A 16,240-nucleotide genomic window follows, 5' to 3' on the forward strand; every position below is an offset into this window, starting at 1 on the left:
TGTCGCCAAATAAGATTTGTGATCAGAGTACATCATTTCACGTTACCAATATCAGTCGTGATTGAAACTCGTGATAAAGAGAACCGTCTAGACCAATGTCTGAGGAATGAGTCTTGTTCCAGCAGTCCTCATGTTCTCCTCCACCGTCTCTGTGCTCCTCTATGGAAAAGATTCTGTGCCAGAGTGAAATGCAGTCTCACCAGTGGAAATTATTATGCATTTTTAAAAATTTTTTATTTTTTAAAATACAATACACAAGCAGTATCAAAAACGTACCATACTGAAAAGCAAAACCTTCTTTGCCTGATCACGTCAATGAAAAACAACAAGCATTTAGAGACTTCAACACGGACTTCATGTCAAAAGTGAATGTAATTCCCTGTTGCAGTGCATTTCCCTTTCATCACTGTGCTGCAGTAGTGACTCACTGAAATGCAATCACTGTGCAGTCATAGCCCTTGTAAGCTGAGAAGGTTCTGAAAGTGACATTTAACAGAAGGTGTTGCTTTCCGTATAATGGAATTTTCTTTAAAAGTTCTTTATTTGCTTAATCTTTCCTCATTTCTCATGCATCAATTGTTGAGTCCTTAATCAGTCAGCTTTTTTTAGGATTACTACTCAAGCATGATGTGTTGATATGACTAAAAATCAATTAAACCAAGGATAATTCATTTTCAGTGAAGAATTTGAGACACAGACAGAACAGTGAAGGCTTTGCTTTTTTGCTTGTTTTTTGGGTATGTCGCTAATGAAAAGCAATACTGTTTGTGTATTGTCTTTTACGTTGTTTCACTTCGGCAGGGAATCTTCTCCATACTTGCCACCACCTGGCTAAAGTCTATTAGCGTTACAATGGCACTATGTGAATGTTCCTGGAGTCCTGACCGTTCCTAATCACACTGTTCCCTACCCTTGTTTATGTGCCAACATGCAGCATTTAGAGCTACAGTAGGGTGAATTGTATGACCAGGTAAAGGCTGAATAAGTTTCGGTGGTCTTTTCTTTTTGTGTGTGTGTTTAGCAATGTGACCGCATTATCCTGAGTGTACTGTATCCCCCTCGAAACCCTGATACCTGCTTGCGGTGGGTCTATTTAAGGGTGTGTTTCTGTGCTGTTCTGGCTGTGAGACATTTTCAGGCCATCATGTCCTTGTTTTCCACAAGTACTCACTGCAGGAACAGACTAAGGGCGGGCCAGAAAATCACCAACCGATTTTTTTTTTTTTTTTTTTTTTTTTTTTTTTTTTTAATTTTTTTTTATTTCCGCTCTGTGGGGCCTGTGGAAATTTTTAAAATAAAATTACTGTGGCCATGCAGTAACTAAATTCCTCCCAAAGAAGGACAGGCCCAGAGTTAGAAATAGTTACCAACTAGCAAAGCAATATTTATTTCTCCCCTCAGTATACATTATTTTGCTTTCCATTCTCACACATTCCAAAACCAATACAGTGTGTCGGCCATTTTGAACAGTCATTATTGTTTTAACACCCTTGCTTTCCCCCCCTCTATCTACAGCAATGGCAGCCATCCGTAAGAAGCTGGTGATTGTAGGAGATGGAGCATGTGGAAAGACATGTCTTCTCATCGTTTTCAGTAAAGATCAGTTCCCTGAGGTCTACGTGCCTACTGTATTTGAGAACTACATCGCTGACATCGAAGTGGATGGTAAACAGGTGAGTGAGAAGTGGCAAGTGCTTATTTTTTTAGTACTTGTATGGGTATATTACTGAGGAAAATCTGACATTTCAGATGTTTGTAACATCCTTTTTCAGGCAACATGAATAACCTGGTTATGTGGTTAATTGTTGTTTCAAACAATTGAATTAGAAATAACATAAGAGTGGCTAAAGTTGCATACCATAGAGTTAAATAGCAGTTTTGAAGTGTTATCTATGCTCAATTTTATATTTTCCAGGATAAAGTTGACATTTGTGTGGAATTACCCTCATGTATTCGTTTATTTCAGAACTAGGCTTTCAGTGTGGGAATGTGAAATGTCATAAATGTATATCCTTGTTTATAGGAAGTGTCAACTTGTGTAACTGTGGAAAAATATTATTGGAACGGTCCGATACAGTGTTTGACTCCGGTGCTGAGTATCAATCCAGTACAGTGTCAGGGTCTGGTACAGTGTGTTGATCAGGTACTAAGTGTTGATCAGATACAGTGCGTCAGCCCAGTATAGTGTATCAGTCGGGTACAGTATGTCATTCGACTATAACATGTCAGTGCGCCATTCTAGTACGCTGCGTCAGTCCGACTGTTATGTCCAGTGAATCGGATACAGCATGTCATTCTTGTAAAGTCTGTCAGTCTGATACATTGTGTCAATTCAATATAGTGTGTCCATATCAGACCTGACATGTTGGATTGGTATTAAACGGTATTGACATTATCCAGTTCAGTTGACTGCTGTACTTTTCTATATCTGCCATGAACACCTGTGAATTGTATAAAAATGAGAAACGTTTCAAAGCCCATTAGCTGAGATGAAGCAAAAACTAATAATGTTCCCCAGCAATGCTTTTTAGTCAGCTTCTGCTTTTGTTAAATTGACCAGACCTCAAAAATCCCAAACAAATCAGATTGGTGTCCTTTTCAGGGCATAATGCTTTATATTTATTTATTTGTTCTAAATGTAGTTCTCCCATTTGGCACAGTGGCTTTCAAATGCCATCATTAATAACTGCCAGAAAGGTAGAGTGAAGTGTGGTAGTGTGGTAATAATGCCACTTCTCTTGTGCCAACCAAGGACATTAGCCATCTTGCCATCTGTAGAGATCCATTAGATGAATGTTAATTTGTAGTTCAATAACCACAGTATATTTATCTCTTGAATTGGTTTGTTCAGCCATGCTTCAGTTGTTCACCAAGATGTGACCATTCTGTATGATCACCATTAGTCCCATTATAAACTACATATAATTCTTTTTTTTTTTTTTTTTTTTTTTTTTTTTTTTTTTTTTTTTTTTTTTTAAATAAATCAAAAGCCCAGTCAACAAGCCACTCACAGTTAATGAATGGTAGTTTGTAGAAACTAGATGAACTGTATTGCACTCGAAGTGCTACTTAGTGACGCTTGCTCATTTCTGAGAACAGTTAATTGTTGAGTTAATTCTACACTGTCATATTGTAAGACCTTACCAGATATGCAATGCCATGTATATTTAAACCACTTGATTAATGCTTAGTATTAGGAGGAAATTGCATGGAAGAAATAAAATGGATACATAGTCGACTTAAGCGCTATTTGGGCACGATTAGTTTTCAGGACATATAGCTGTAAAGTAATTACTACAGATGTCTGTGATATTTATCTTCAATTTGCGCAGGATAAGCGATTTCTGTAGAAATTACAGAGATGGGTGTGTCTTCATTGTTTACGTGCTGGCGACACTTCACATGCTGGTGCACCTCAGTGTTCGATAATACAACGTGGCACCGCCGAAGCAAAGGAAACGCCACAGCTGAATGAGAGATGAAACTTTGTTTAGTTTTAATTTGGGGCGAATGACGTTATCAAACGCGGTTTGAGGAAATGGTATATGGTCATTCCGTTTGGGAGAAGATTTTTCGGGAAGATCGCAATAAATGTCCCTCTGTCAAAGTGGCGGTTGGTGACTGGACTAAATGTCGAACGAATTTACAACCTCAAAAATACAGAGAGTGCATTCACACAGGATTAGTTTAACCTGGGGTTGTTTTTACAGGCCGTTTTATAGAAGGTAAAAGACGCTGTAATCTTCACCGGATCGGGAACGTGCAGTCTGAGGAAATAACTGACCCGACCAGTTCCCACGGGATTAAAATCACAGAGAATTATTGCATTACCCAACCTCCCCATATAAAACTAGTCCTGTCCGAATAGCCCTTTTGTTCGAGTACAACCTTGGTTCAGTTAAAGGATATCTGCTTGATTTTAAAGAAACCATTGTTTCCAACTGACAGGATATCAAGGATATTGCTGGCTTTAAGGCTGTCAGTAGACTTAACGTTTCTGAATAGTATTTTTGCTCTTTGGAATTATTCAGTGTGGCCGACTTTTGTTTATATGCGTTTTGGAAATAGTTCAGAACCTATTTGGCGTGTCTTAATGAATGCATCATTATACTACAGCGCAGCTGAATTCTCGATTCCGATGATTAAAAAAATTATAATTTTGGTGCTCAGTTTCAGCAGGTTTTTTACTCTTGGTACCTTGACACTGAATCAGCAGCAGGTGCATGTTACACCCACCCATGGTCTCTTGTTGATGCCCTTCATCAGTTCCAGTGCTTGGCACATTGTTTACCACCGGACAGGTTGGGTTGAGACCTTGGAAATAGCATTGAAGTGTATCAGATGGTCAGTGGGCTGGCTGTCTGGGTGAAGATCACACCAGGGCAGTGGGTGCAAATTTGTATTGCAACACTGTTTAATTACTTTTTGTAGAGCCTTACTTTGGTGAAGTGGCCATACATGCTACAGACTGAATGAAAATGTAATTAATGTAAAAGTCAGCAAAGATGGTAGTGGTTTTAGAGTTGAGATTTGAAGATCATAGTGAAATTGTATGAAACATTTTAAATTGGCTTACTTTGATTATATATCTTGGTGCTTGGGCAGCATAGTGACACAGCAGGTAGGTTGCTGCTTCACAGCTCCAGGCTCTCTGGTTTGATCCTGAGCTCCTCTTACAGAAAACATGCCAGTGGGTGGATTGGACAAGATAAATTTGCTTGTAGGTGTGAATATGTGTGTGCGTGTGCGCACTGACTGGCATCCCATCCAGGGTGTATTCCCACCTCACACCCTCCTGGATCGTATAGACTCCGGATACAATGCCACCTTGTTCAAAATAATGTCACAGCTTGAATTTTTTATGCACATTTTTTTTTTATCCACCAAAGTGAATCTCGTGCGTGTTTGTATACGCGCGTGCGTGCAAGTGGCATCATTTGAGTAAGTCTGCAAAGTGAAACGCATACATGTGAACAGCCATAAACACCATCATCTGTTAGACCCAACAAGATGAATGACGTTTGGCCAAATTCTGGAAAAACTTTACAGGGCAAAAATCTAAGTGAGGAGGAAATTGGTGCTGAAAAGTGAAGGTACATCTATCCGCACGTCAGCTTTTAAATGATCTCAGTCCCAACTTCTGTGTGAAACGAGTAGCTTTGACATTTTAAACACATTGAACTTGCAAGTGCAGTTTGAATGTGATTTTGTTTTTATGCCTATTCGTGCGTGTCTGTGTATGTAATATATAAAAAAAACAGAGTTGTATTTTTATAATGTTGCATTTGGAAATAGCCTGATACTCCTTATTCTTTTCTGATACTGAAATCTTAAATGTTAGCTGATACCAACACCATTCGTTATCTTTTATTCTTTAAAATTAAAAGCTTTAAAAGGGTTTTTAACCAAGGCAATTAAAATACAGAAAAAGACAACTGTATAAATATAATGCAGTATAAATATAACAGTCAATCCAACAAAATATGAAATCAAGTCTCTCTTATATATGTAAATATTTCAAGTTCCAAAAAATCTTTTCAAATCCATCCGATTCTTTTTTTTTTTTTTCCATTTGTTTCAGGATCAGATCAAATTCATTCTCAAAGATTTCTCCAAACCACATAATCAAAGCCATACCACACATCTCAAACATGATGCTCACAAACACATGCAGCTAAATTACTTACAACACTCACAGAAACCAAAGAAGGTGTTCTACATATTTATAAACTTCTACACGCCCTCCCCCATACCACCCTAGCCCACCGTCCTGATAAGTACCATGTCCATGTCGCGTCTACTAAGAGAAGAGAATTATACCGTGCCAATATTATACACTTTATAGCATGTTTTGTGTGCATGTGTTCTTTTTAATTGACACTAATTATTGTTCCGTCATGTTGCATAAATATACTCCAAATATAATACCTGACTTTTCTCCATTTATATCCTCCTTGAGCCCTTGCTGGAATGTCAGCTATTAGGGAAACAGTATATACAGTACATCAGATGACTTTCTGCTGAAAGTTATGTACAGTAATTACTGATTGACTGACTGATACTTACTGATACTGATACTTTTTCAAACTCCATTTCAAGATGATGGCCTAAAGGGGATATCTAAAGATATGTGCTGAAACTGAACTGGGTGACACTGATGTGAATCAGAGCACAAGAATGTTAAGAGGAAGGGTGCTTGAGAAATTCATAGGATAGTGACGCGTATATCAGCGAGATAACATAACCGAAAAACCTCCTTTTCTCCCTGAGGTTTTGATGTTTCTGATCATTGTTTCAGAAGCAATAAAATAAAGGAGACTAAGCGTGGTAAGATCCCCTAACCTTTTGCTAGAGCCTACTTTTCTTGATCCGACCGCATCCACATACTTGACATTCTCTCCTTTTAGTTTTATCTTGCTGAGGAACAAAAAGTAGACAAGAATTATCTCCTGGCTCCTCCTTTGAGGCTCTGCATGCACACTGTGTGGGGCGGGGGAGGTGTGTGTGTGTGTGTGTGTGTGTGTCAGTGTGGGTGGGTGGGCAAGAGGAAGACTGGAATAGTGTGCAGTTACTGTATAATATGTAATGCCATGTATGAATGTGTGTACATTTTATGGATCTATATTTGTGCCTGTTGGAATTTAGGCTCACATGGTGTCAAATCCCTTTTCCACTGAAGCTGGTGCTGTTAGGAATTATCCCATGTTGTGTTTTTTAAAGAACTGGTTTGCTTTTCCACCAATTTAAGGACTGAAGTGTTACATAATGCAGAATGGTGTTTTTTTTTTTTTTTTATTAATTTTTTTATTATTATTATTTTTTTTTTTAAATAAATAAATAATTTAATAAAGTACTACTACTGTTACTACTACTAATAATGATGATGATGATGATGATGATGATGATTAACCATGTTTTACCTTCCATAAATCCTGTGTGTCTATACAGTGCAAATGCACTCACAGAGCACTTTATTATGGACACCTGTACACCTGCTCATTCATGCAATTATCTGATCAGCCAGTCATGTGGTAGCAGTGTAGTGTGTAAAATCATGTAGGTACGGGCCAGCAGTTTCAGGTAATGTTCACATCAATGTGGCATGGTTGTTGGTGAGTATTTCTGTAACTGTTGATCTGGAATTTTCAGTCTCTCTAGAGTTTACTCAGAATGGTGCAATAAAGAAAAAAACATCCAGCGAACAGCAGTTCTGCAGTCGGAAATGCTTTGCTAACGAGAGAGGTCAATGGAGAATGGACAGACTCGTTCGAGGTGACAGAAAGGCTACAGTAATTTTAGATAACCATGATTGTGGTGAGCAGGAAAGCATCTCAGAATGCACAACACGTCAAACCTTGAGGCAGATTGGGCTACAACAGCAGAAGACCACGTCGGGTTCCACTTCTGTCAGCCAAGAACATAAAGCTGAAGCTGTGGTGGGCACAGGAGCACCAAAACTAGACAGTTGAAGACTGGAAAAACATAGCCTGGTCTGATGTCTGTTTCTGCTGAGGCACACAGATGTTGGGGTGAGAAATTGGTGCCAACAGCATGAACCCACAGACCCAACCTGCCTTGCATCAATAGTCCAGGCTGGTGGAGGTGGCGTAATGATGTGGGGAATGATTTCTGGGCGCACACTGTGCCTTTTACTACCAGCCCATCGATTGAATGCCACAGACTATTTGAGAATTGCTGCTGACCAAATGCATCCCTTCATGGCCACAATTTCCCATCGTCTAATGGCTACTTCCAGCATGATAATGCAGCATGTCACAAAGCAAAAGACATCTCAAAACTGGTTTCATCAACATGACCGTGAGTGTTCTTCAGCGGCCTTCCCAGTCCATAGATCTTAATCCAATAGAACGCCTTTGGGATTCAGTCGAATGGTAGATTCGAGCATGAAATTGTACCTGGAAAAATCTGCAGGAATTGCACGATACACTCATGTATCAACGTGGACCAGAATCCCAAAGGAATGTTTCCAACATCTTGTGGAATCCATGCCATGAAATATTGAGGCTGTTTTGAGAGCACAGTATTACTGCCCGGGATTAATACGGCTTTCCTAATAAAGTGCTCAGTAAGTGTATATTCAATAAGCAATGATTACATGCAAGATGAGAGAGAAATATTTCTGTAGCTTCTACAACTCAAACACCACATTATAAACCCTGGCATTAATCTTGACTTTTGCAGTTTAGCTCCACGTTTATGGCACTCACTAACTCACATGGTATCTAATTTAGTGTTTTAGGGTTTTTTTCCCATCTTTTTTTAATTGCGTTCATGAAAATGACTGATTCCAGACCATCTTGTGGTGTTTCAATCAGACTGCTTTTGCCAGCCACGAAATCTTTCAGCTCTTTTGTGAAGGAACAGCATAGAACAGCTCTAGATTAGGCATGGCAGCTCATCAGTGGAAAATGTATATTGTTGTACTTGAAAGGGAAATGCATATTTATTTAATATTAATTTATGCCGTGCTTGTCTGTCTGTCTCTCTCTCTCTCTCTCTCTCTCTCTCTCTCTCTCTCTCTCTCTCTCTCTCTCTCTCTCTCTCTCTCTCTCACTCTCAGGTTGAGCTGGCTTTATGGGACACAGCAGGACAGGAGGACTATGATAGGTTGAGGCCGTTGTCCTATCCAGACACAGACGTCATCCTCATGTGTTTCTCCATAGACAGTCCTGACAGTTTAGGTACTTCACACCACCACACTACACCAGGGGTCATCAGTTCGATTCAGCATGGGGCCACATTTTCACAAAGCAGAAGATACAAAAAGTAAAGACACAATGTAAACCATAGGAACTCGAATTTAAAAATGATTCTAAAGCATCCATCATTCTGTGTTTGCTAGAATTGTGGGCTTAGACAGGAAGAGCTACAATACCACTAAATGCAGAGGATTGAAAACACTTCAAAGTTTCATTGATAATTGGTCAAGCAAGATTTCCTTACCCCCCCCCAGCAACTTTTCAGAACAAAGTTATGGCCATTCTGTCTTCTATTCATTCTTCCTCTTCCTTTTTAAAATGTTTATTTTGTAAAAGCTTTGAGACTTTTTTGCTTTCTGGGTTGGTATGCATGACACTGCCCCTAGTGCACATTGCATGTGATGATGAAGGCAGACACCTATGCAAGTATCCTTGCATAGAATTATAAAGTGACATTCTGATAAAGATGTACCACTGCTTTTCAGTTTAAATTCACATTCCTTTTGTTTTTTGTCAGAAACCCAGACAAACAGCGATATTTTTTGGTCTAATAGCTAATATCACTGATTTATTTATTGCTGTTCACACATTGTTTTTCGCTTTGTGCTATGGTCCTACTCTGAGGCTGTATGGTGCATACATATACACATACAAATACTCATGAACATACTAGCCTCTAGCCTATCAGAGTATCTCCAATATGTAGTGTTATTTTTCAGTAGGTTTTGATTATAGAACACTATTCAGTACTTTTTCTACATAATTTTACTACCATCAGGTGGATAATAATTTTAATATTATTAATATGTGGTATGGAATTTTCATAAAGAGTTACTTAACAATCCTCTTTTTAGCGACTTTTGCTCTGCATTCTATCTATATGCAGTGTGTAGGTCTTAAGTAGAGCCTATGAGTGCTGGCTTTAACAGTGTGTTGTACGCCCACGCAGAGAACATTCCGGAGAAGTGGACACCAGAGGTGAAGCATTTCTGTCCTAATGTTCCCATCATCCTGGTGGGGAACAAGAAAGACCTGCGCAATGATGAGCACACTCGCAGGGAGCTGGCCAAGATGAAGCAGGTACATTTTGTGTGTATGTACAGTGAGGGGAAAAAAGTATTTGATCCCCTGCTGATTTTGTACGTTTGCCCACTGACAAAGAAATGATCATTCTATAATTTTAATGGTAGATTTATTTGAACAGTGAGAGACAGAATAACAAGAAAATCCAGAAAAACGCATGTCAAAAATTTTAGCCCCACTGTATGTGTATGTCATGGCAATAACGGTTAGTTATTTCTGAATAATGATGGCAGATTGTCTTCCATTCTGATGGTGACTACGAAGAGCTTCCTGTCTACAATGCCCATTTTAGGAAGTGGAAATGCAGCTGTTTCCTGTTTAAAGAAAAATTTCTTTAAGGAGTTGCATTACGCTTTAAGTGTGTTTGTGTGTGTCTCTGTGTGCATTTAGGATGGAACATAGATTTTAAAAAAATAATAATTTATACAAATTGCTGGATTCCTGTAGTATACACTAATCCTCTATTATAATAATTGCATTCACCCAGACTTTAGCATTCCTTCAAATGGCAGATTATGGGTTATTGTTAGCTATATTCTATACACTGTTTGAACATCTAAAATCGAGCACAATTATTTCTCATTAGTGCAGAATGTAAAATCATTGTTATGGAATTGCACACGAACAACCTCGAGACAAACACCAATTTCGAAAGCCTTTACTTTTGCATCTGAGGTGCAGTGCCATTCTAGCTCAGCCTTTCAGCAGATTTCTAACTACACTGCCATCTTGTGGCTCTTTCCTGCCTATTCACTGTACATGCTCCCTACATAGGGTGGAGCGTAAACTTGTAGAACCTACATAGTGCACTTTAGAATGTTATTTGATGTTTAGCCACTGAAAGTCTCCAGCTAAAATTGACTACTTGCATACTATTTGTAATTAGGACACATACTTTTAATATATTTATTTAGTAATTTGATGGATAATTAAAGTTAGAATTAAATTTAGGGGATATTGAGAAAGGAATATAGCATCACCCCAGGTTGATTTATTATTAAGAAACAGCACATCCCAATGTATTTTCTTCCTAGATCACAGTTAATGACCAGTGACAAGTAATAATAATAAAAAAAAATGTTACAGAAAACAATTTAATTCAACTGTTTAATGTTGATTTGTCCATGAGGCAGGTTAGTTCCTGTTATCACTAACTATATCTCAGTCTCTAACCAGCCTCTAAAGTATTTAAAAAAAAAAAAAAACACAGCTTGTGATATTAGAGAAACCAGAAAGCATAAACCTGAAGACAACAGTGTCAGAAGACTGTGACTGACTCTGTTATGAAGCACTGAAACTTGAGACTCCTTACATTTTATATAAATGACTCCTTAATGAAAGCTTCACCATTAACAATTGTGTGTGTGTCATTCATTCATATATATATATATATATATATATATATATATATATATATATATATATATATATATATATATATATATATATATATATATATATATAATTTTATTTATTTTTTTAAAGGTCACATTTTAAAAATATTGTTTGGTTTAGGTTATGTGGAGCATCTACCGTACAAGTCCTGTTAATTGTTATAAAGTTCATAAAGGCTATATGATTGTTGTAGCTAAATCATAATTGGGGATTGGCGCTAATGTTATTGTGTTGGAGTAGCACTCATTTTAAGTATAAAAGTGTGTGTGTGTGTGTGTGTGTGTGTAGGAGCCAGTGAAGCCTGAGGAAGGCAGAGACATGGCTAACAGGATCAGCGCATTTGGTTATCTGGAGTGCTCTGCTAAAACTAAAGAGGGTGTGCGGGAGGTGTTCGAGATGGCCACCAGGGCAGCGCTGCAGGTCCGCAAGCGCAAGAAGAGAAGCGGCTGTCTGCTCTTATGAGTCGCGCGCACACACACACTTACACACTTCTGCCAAGTGCTCAAGGAACAACATCAACTGACGTCATCGCTGTACTGTATTCTGCATTTCATGCACCTGCGACAGAGACTGACGAGCAAGAAAGCAACCCACCTGTGCTCTTAAACTTCATGTATGCACACAGCCCTGTCCTGCCATCTCTGACTTTCCTTTTCCTCTAGCAGTATATCCTCCTGTGTCAGGGAGAAAGATCGATCAATTTGATTATGTATGTGTTTGTACAGAAATCTTAGTCTCCTTCTTTCTCTCTCTCCTCATTCCATGTTGTATTCAGACATCGCTTCTTTATGTATTGTTTACTTATTTGGAGTGGCCCAGTTTTTCCTGACATTTGGAAATTAATGATCAAGAATACATTTATTATTCATTCAAACATTTTTGTGTCTTACTTTGTGTTGTTGTAGGACTTGTAGGTCCGTGCGAGTGTTTTTCGTAACCTGTACGTTTTGCTGAGAGTAACAAAACTCTGAGGAGCACCAAACATGGGGTTTAATAAGATGAAAGTGATTTCAGCATGGCTCTATAACCACATTGTAAAGTACAGTAAGGCAAGTAAGTTAAAGATGTAACAAGATACTAACACATTATTCAATTGAATATTTTGTATTTTAAGAAAATTTGCCAGAAAAGTTTACAGGTCATCAGACTGAGACGAGGAGGCACGTGGATGCTGTCTCACATTAAGCTTGAGGACCAAAGACCATGTCCTTAGTGGTCACCTAGCACCACCAAGCTGCCAATGTTGAGCCCTTGAGCAAGACACTTAGCCTCCAACTGTTCAGCTGTATCCTGTCTTGCCTGCAAGTGTCTTTTGGATTAAAAAACAAAACAAAAAAACGAAGCATCAAGTAACTGTAAACTTCTACCTCTACCCCACCCCTGTTTCTAGGGGAATAGTGGTAGGATTCTTATTTAATATATTGAAGCATAGGCCATCCAAAAAAGATGTTTATTATTTCAAACATGCACAAAATCAAATAGTATGTAACTGTAGTCAGAAAACATGCAGTCAGAAACTAATAGCTGAGGGCAAGCAGTGTGTTTTAATGGTGAAGAGTTTGTGTAACCCTCCAGGGTGGAAGTGATTTGGAATGTGGTGCGCTCAGTGAGAGGCAATTTTTGTAAAGAGGAGTGCACTGATGGATGAATTAAGTCTTTGTTTACAATCCATTCAAGTTCCCACAAGACACTGTGCTGCTGTAGCAGACAGTCGTAGAATGCTTTGGATGATTGATGAATAGAACTGTATAATTTCCCTGGATGTATGTTAATCTAGTTACACTGGCTTTCAGAGCCTGAAGGTGCATTCAGACCAGATCTCACACAGGCAGCTGATTTGGCTTCCATAATTTCCCTAGATGTTCCTTAAATTGGGATTGAAAACTTTTTTTTTTTTTTTCTCTTTTTTTTTTTTTGAATCAAAATTTACTGCTCTTCTTCTTTTAAATATTCCACCATTTTATAATTTTTTTTCATATATTCTATTTCCGATTAAAAAGCAACTGTTTAAAACATTACAAACTCAAAATAATATGCCTCGTTTCTATTTTAGTAAAGTTGTATGTAAATGTTTGCATAAACCACCCCAAAAAACTTCTGCTGGATTTACAAAAAGTTACAAAATGCTGTCTTGCTTCATACTCATGTATATATTGATGAACGCCAATCACCTGTTAATGACCAGGTGCGTACATCGCATAGTTTGTTTGCTTCTGGTGATGCCCACAAAACTCCATAAAAGGCAAAGTTCACAGAGCTGAACTGATGAGGACAAGGCGAAAACAAAAAATAGACTTTCTATTATAGATAGAAGTGAAAGTTATTTTTGCTTACATCTATATCAATAAAAATATACAGTATAATATTTAAGAGTAACAGCACCTGAAAGGCCACAATCTGGAGTCAAATGTTGACGTGCAGCACGCTGTGAAGTGTATATGGTGCATTGCAGCTTTAGACGTACTGGATCATTTACTTATTGCTGGCTAATCGACCATGATTTATATTATCCAGTCCTCAATTTACACAAACTCAGGAGCGTGAGTTGGATGCAGACGTTTTTACGAACTCGCAGGATTTTCATTTAAAAAAAAAAAAAAAAAAAAATCTTGTTTTAATGTGCCTATGAATGATTTTATGAATAAATCCGTTAATACATTTCCAGCTTGATAAATGAGGCCCACTGGCCACACGGTTAAATAGGTTAAACTTAGACTAGTGAACTGCAAAAGCTCACTCCAAAAAGACCCTCAGAAGTTTTGTGTGGTCATCTTGGTTGTTTCTTAAAAGAAGTGACTTTTCCATCGCTGACGTAACCATGGAGGAGAATTTCCCGTGTGTGTGTGTGTGTGTGTGTGTGTGTGTGGCAGTGGCAGATGAAATAATGCTTGCTGATATGATAGAAATCCAGTTGCTTTGTTCATTGCAATATGATCATGAGGTCACTGGAGAGAGCAGATAATAAAGAAGAAAAAGAGTAGAGGTAAAAGCATAACAGAATTACTGAGAGACCTGAGGCTTGTAAAGCTCTCTTTTGTTGTTCTATTCAAATTTATGTTTATGACGTTAATCTCTACTTTTACAGCTTTTTTTTTTCTGTTTGCACATGGGTCAGATGTGAACTGGCCACACAGTACATTACACAGTGCCCTTAAACACACACATGCACATCTCTATAGTGGTATTAGCTATACTTAAATGCAGTACTGTGCTAATGCTGCTAGTTAAGTACTTAACCAAGCTAATGCTGCTTCTCTGACAGTAGGTATTTGAATAGTGTCTAGTCAGGTTTACCAAAAAGTGAGCTAAAGCTAGACTTGTATTGTGTAACTTGAAGCCAATGTTCCTAGCAACCTAGATCATAAGGTACCAGAACTCAGCAACTTCCAGGCTTCAAATAGTCTCTGCCTTAAAAAAAATGTATTCTAAATGTTCTCTGACAGGGGAAAAAAATCTCATTGGTGCATTTTAACATCTAGAGGGCAGTATAGATCTTCTAATTTGGTTTTTGGAGTAGTTCACTCAGGAGTCAACTGAACACAGGGTGAACACTCTCACTGCACCACCTGGGAACTGGTAAGAAAACCAGTTCTTATCCATTGTTCATTTGTTTATTGAGTCATATCATTTCCAGGGTTGGCCAAAGAGCTGCATGGTATCCTGATAGACCAAACTAAAAATCAAGGACTCGTGTAGGTGGGTCCAGATGGTCAGGTTGAAGCTCGGGGGATTTAAAAAACAAAACAAACAAACAAAAAAAAACCAGCAATGAATTTATGCCATTCATTCATCATTCAGCTTTACTTTGCAGAATCTAAATCAGCGTTATAGTGGTTTATATTTAATTATATTACATTCTGGGAATTATAACCAGTTTGTTCGAAAATAACTCAAAGGTGCAATTAAAAATAATACCTGAAAATGGGTGGAGAATTGGGTATGTATATTGAGTATGTATATTCCTGGGCAAAAATATGAAGCTTCCAATGGACTTAAGAACAAATCATTGGTTAGGAAATTAGCAAGAATGAAACCAATAGATAAAGTAACCTAGTATAGGATAACTTTTCACTTTGGATTCCTTAGCTGTTTAAGCCTTGTGGGTAAACTTGACAGACAGTTTTTTTATTTTATTTTATTTATTTAATTTTACATTTTTAATCATTACCATGATTTTACCTTTACATACAAGACACTATATAAGTGAATTTCCCTGTTTCTAGCATTTCCCCCCCAAACAGTTCACTGCTGCAAAAGTAAACGAGCAAATGGTGGCATAAGAGGTGTCGCGAGTGTCTAATTCTTGCTAATTTCCTAGTAACAATGATTTTTGCTGATGATAATTGCTGAACAATGATTTGTTAAGACAATTAAAAGCTTAATATTTTTCCAATTTAGGGCTTGGCCCATTTTTTTTTTTTTTTTTTTTTGCCCAGGAGTGTACACCTGCACAGTAAAAGTCTAATAATAATAATAATAATAATAATAATAATAATAGATGAATTGAAATGGAATTGAAATCTTGACTCCAAATACAATTTTAAATGCTTGTTCAAATGTATTCTGAACATATTGCTTACACTGGCTCAAAACGTGCTTATAAGAAGTAATTGAATGTGGACAATAAAATAAGCAGAACCTGAGCATAAGAGGAAACTCTGTTGAAACGAAACTGAAGAAATATCCAAGGTCCTGTTTCGACAAACAAAGCCTGAGCGTCTCCGTTTAATTTGTTGGATCACATGACCGTCTGGGTGAAACTATAAAGATAAGAACTAGCTCAGGTGTCCCATGTCGGCCCTCACATCTCAGTGTCACAGTATTCATTTTCCCCTAGATTTTTACAAGAGGACTCCACTTTCTAGCATTTAAATATAGAAGCTCACTTTTTAAACAGTTTCTCCCTGTTGTTGTTTTTGTTTTTAAAACCTGACTTACAGGTGTATTTGAAGGTCAGGATGAGCTACTCTCTTTGGAATGCACTAACTGAGGATCATTTGCCTGACTGAGCATGTCTAATAGGCATCATTTTAAAATGAAAC

General features: G+C 37.8%; 1 protein-coding gene across 2 annotated transcripts in view; it reads left to right on the forward strand.

The window, feature by feature from the left end:
• The window catches only part of rhocb (ras homolog family member Cb), a 37,618-nt gene extending 25,546 nt beyond the window's left edge, over positions 1-12,072 (forward strand). For both annotated transcript variants that reach the window (XM_017466826.2, NM_001200694.1), the window contains 4 exon segments: positions 1,516-1,673; positions 8,582-8,702; positions 9,670-9,800; positions 11,487-12,072. In XM_017466826.2, coding sequence (XP_017322315.1) covers positions 1,518-1,673; positions 8,582-8,702; positions 9,670-9,800; positions 11,487-11,660 — 582 coding nt within the window. In that variant the 5' untranslated portion in view covers positions 1,516-1,517 and the 3' untranslated portion in view covers positions 11,661-12,072.
• The last annotated feature ends 4,168 nt before the right edge of the window (positions 12,073-16,240 follow it).

The sequence above is a fragment of the Ictalurus punctatus genome, chromosome 5, assembly GCF_001660625.3.
Source record: "Ictalurus punctatus breed USDA103 chromosome 5, Coco_2.0, whole genome shotgun sequence".
Taxonomy (NCBI): domain Eukaryota; kingdom Metazoa; phylum Chordata; class Actinopteri; order Siluriformes; family Ictaluridae; genus Ictalurus; species Ictalurus punctatus.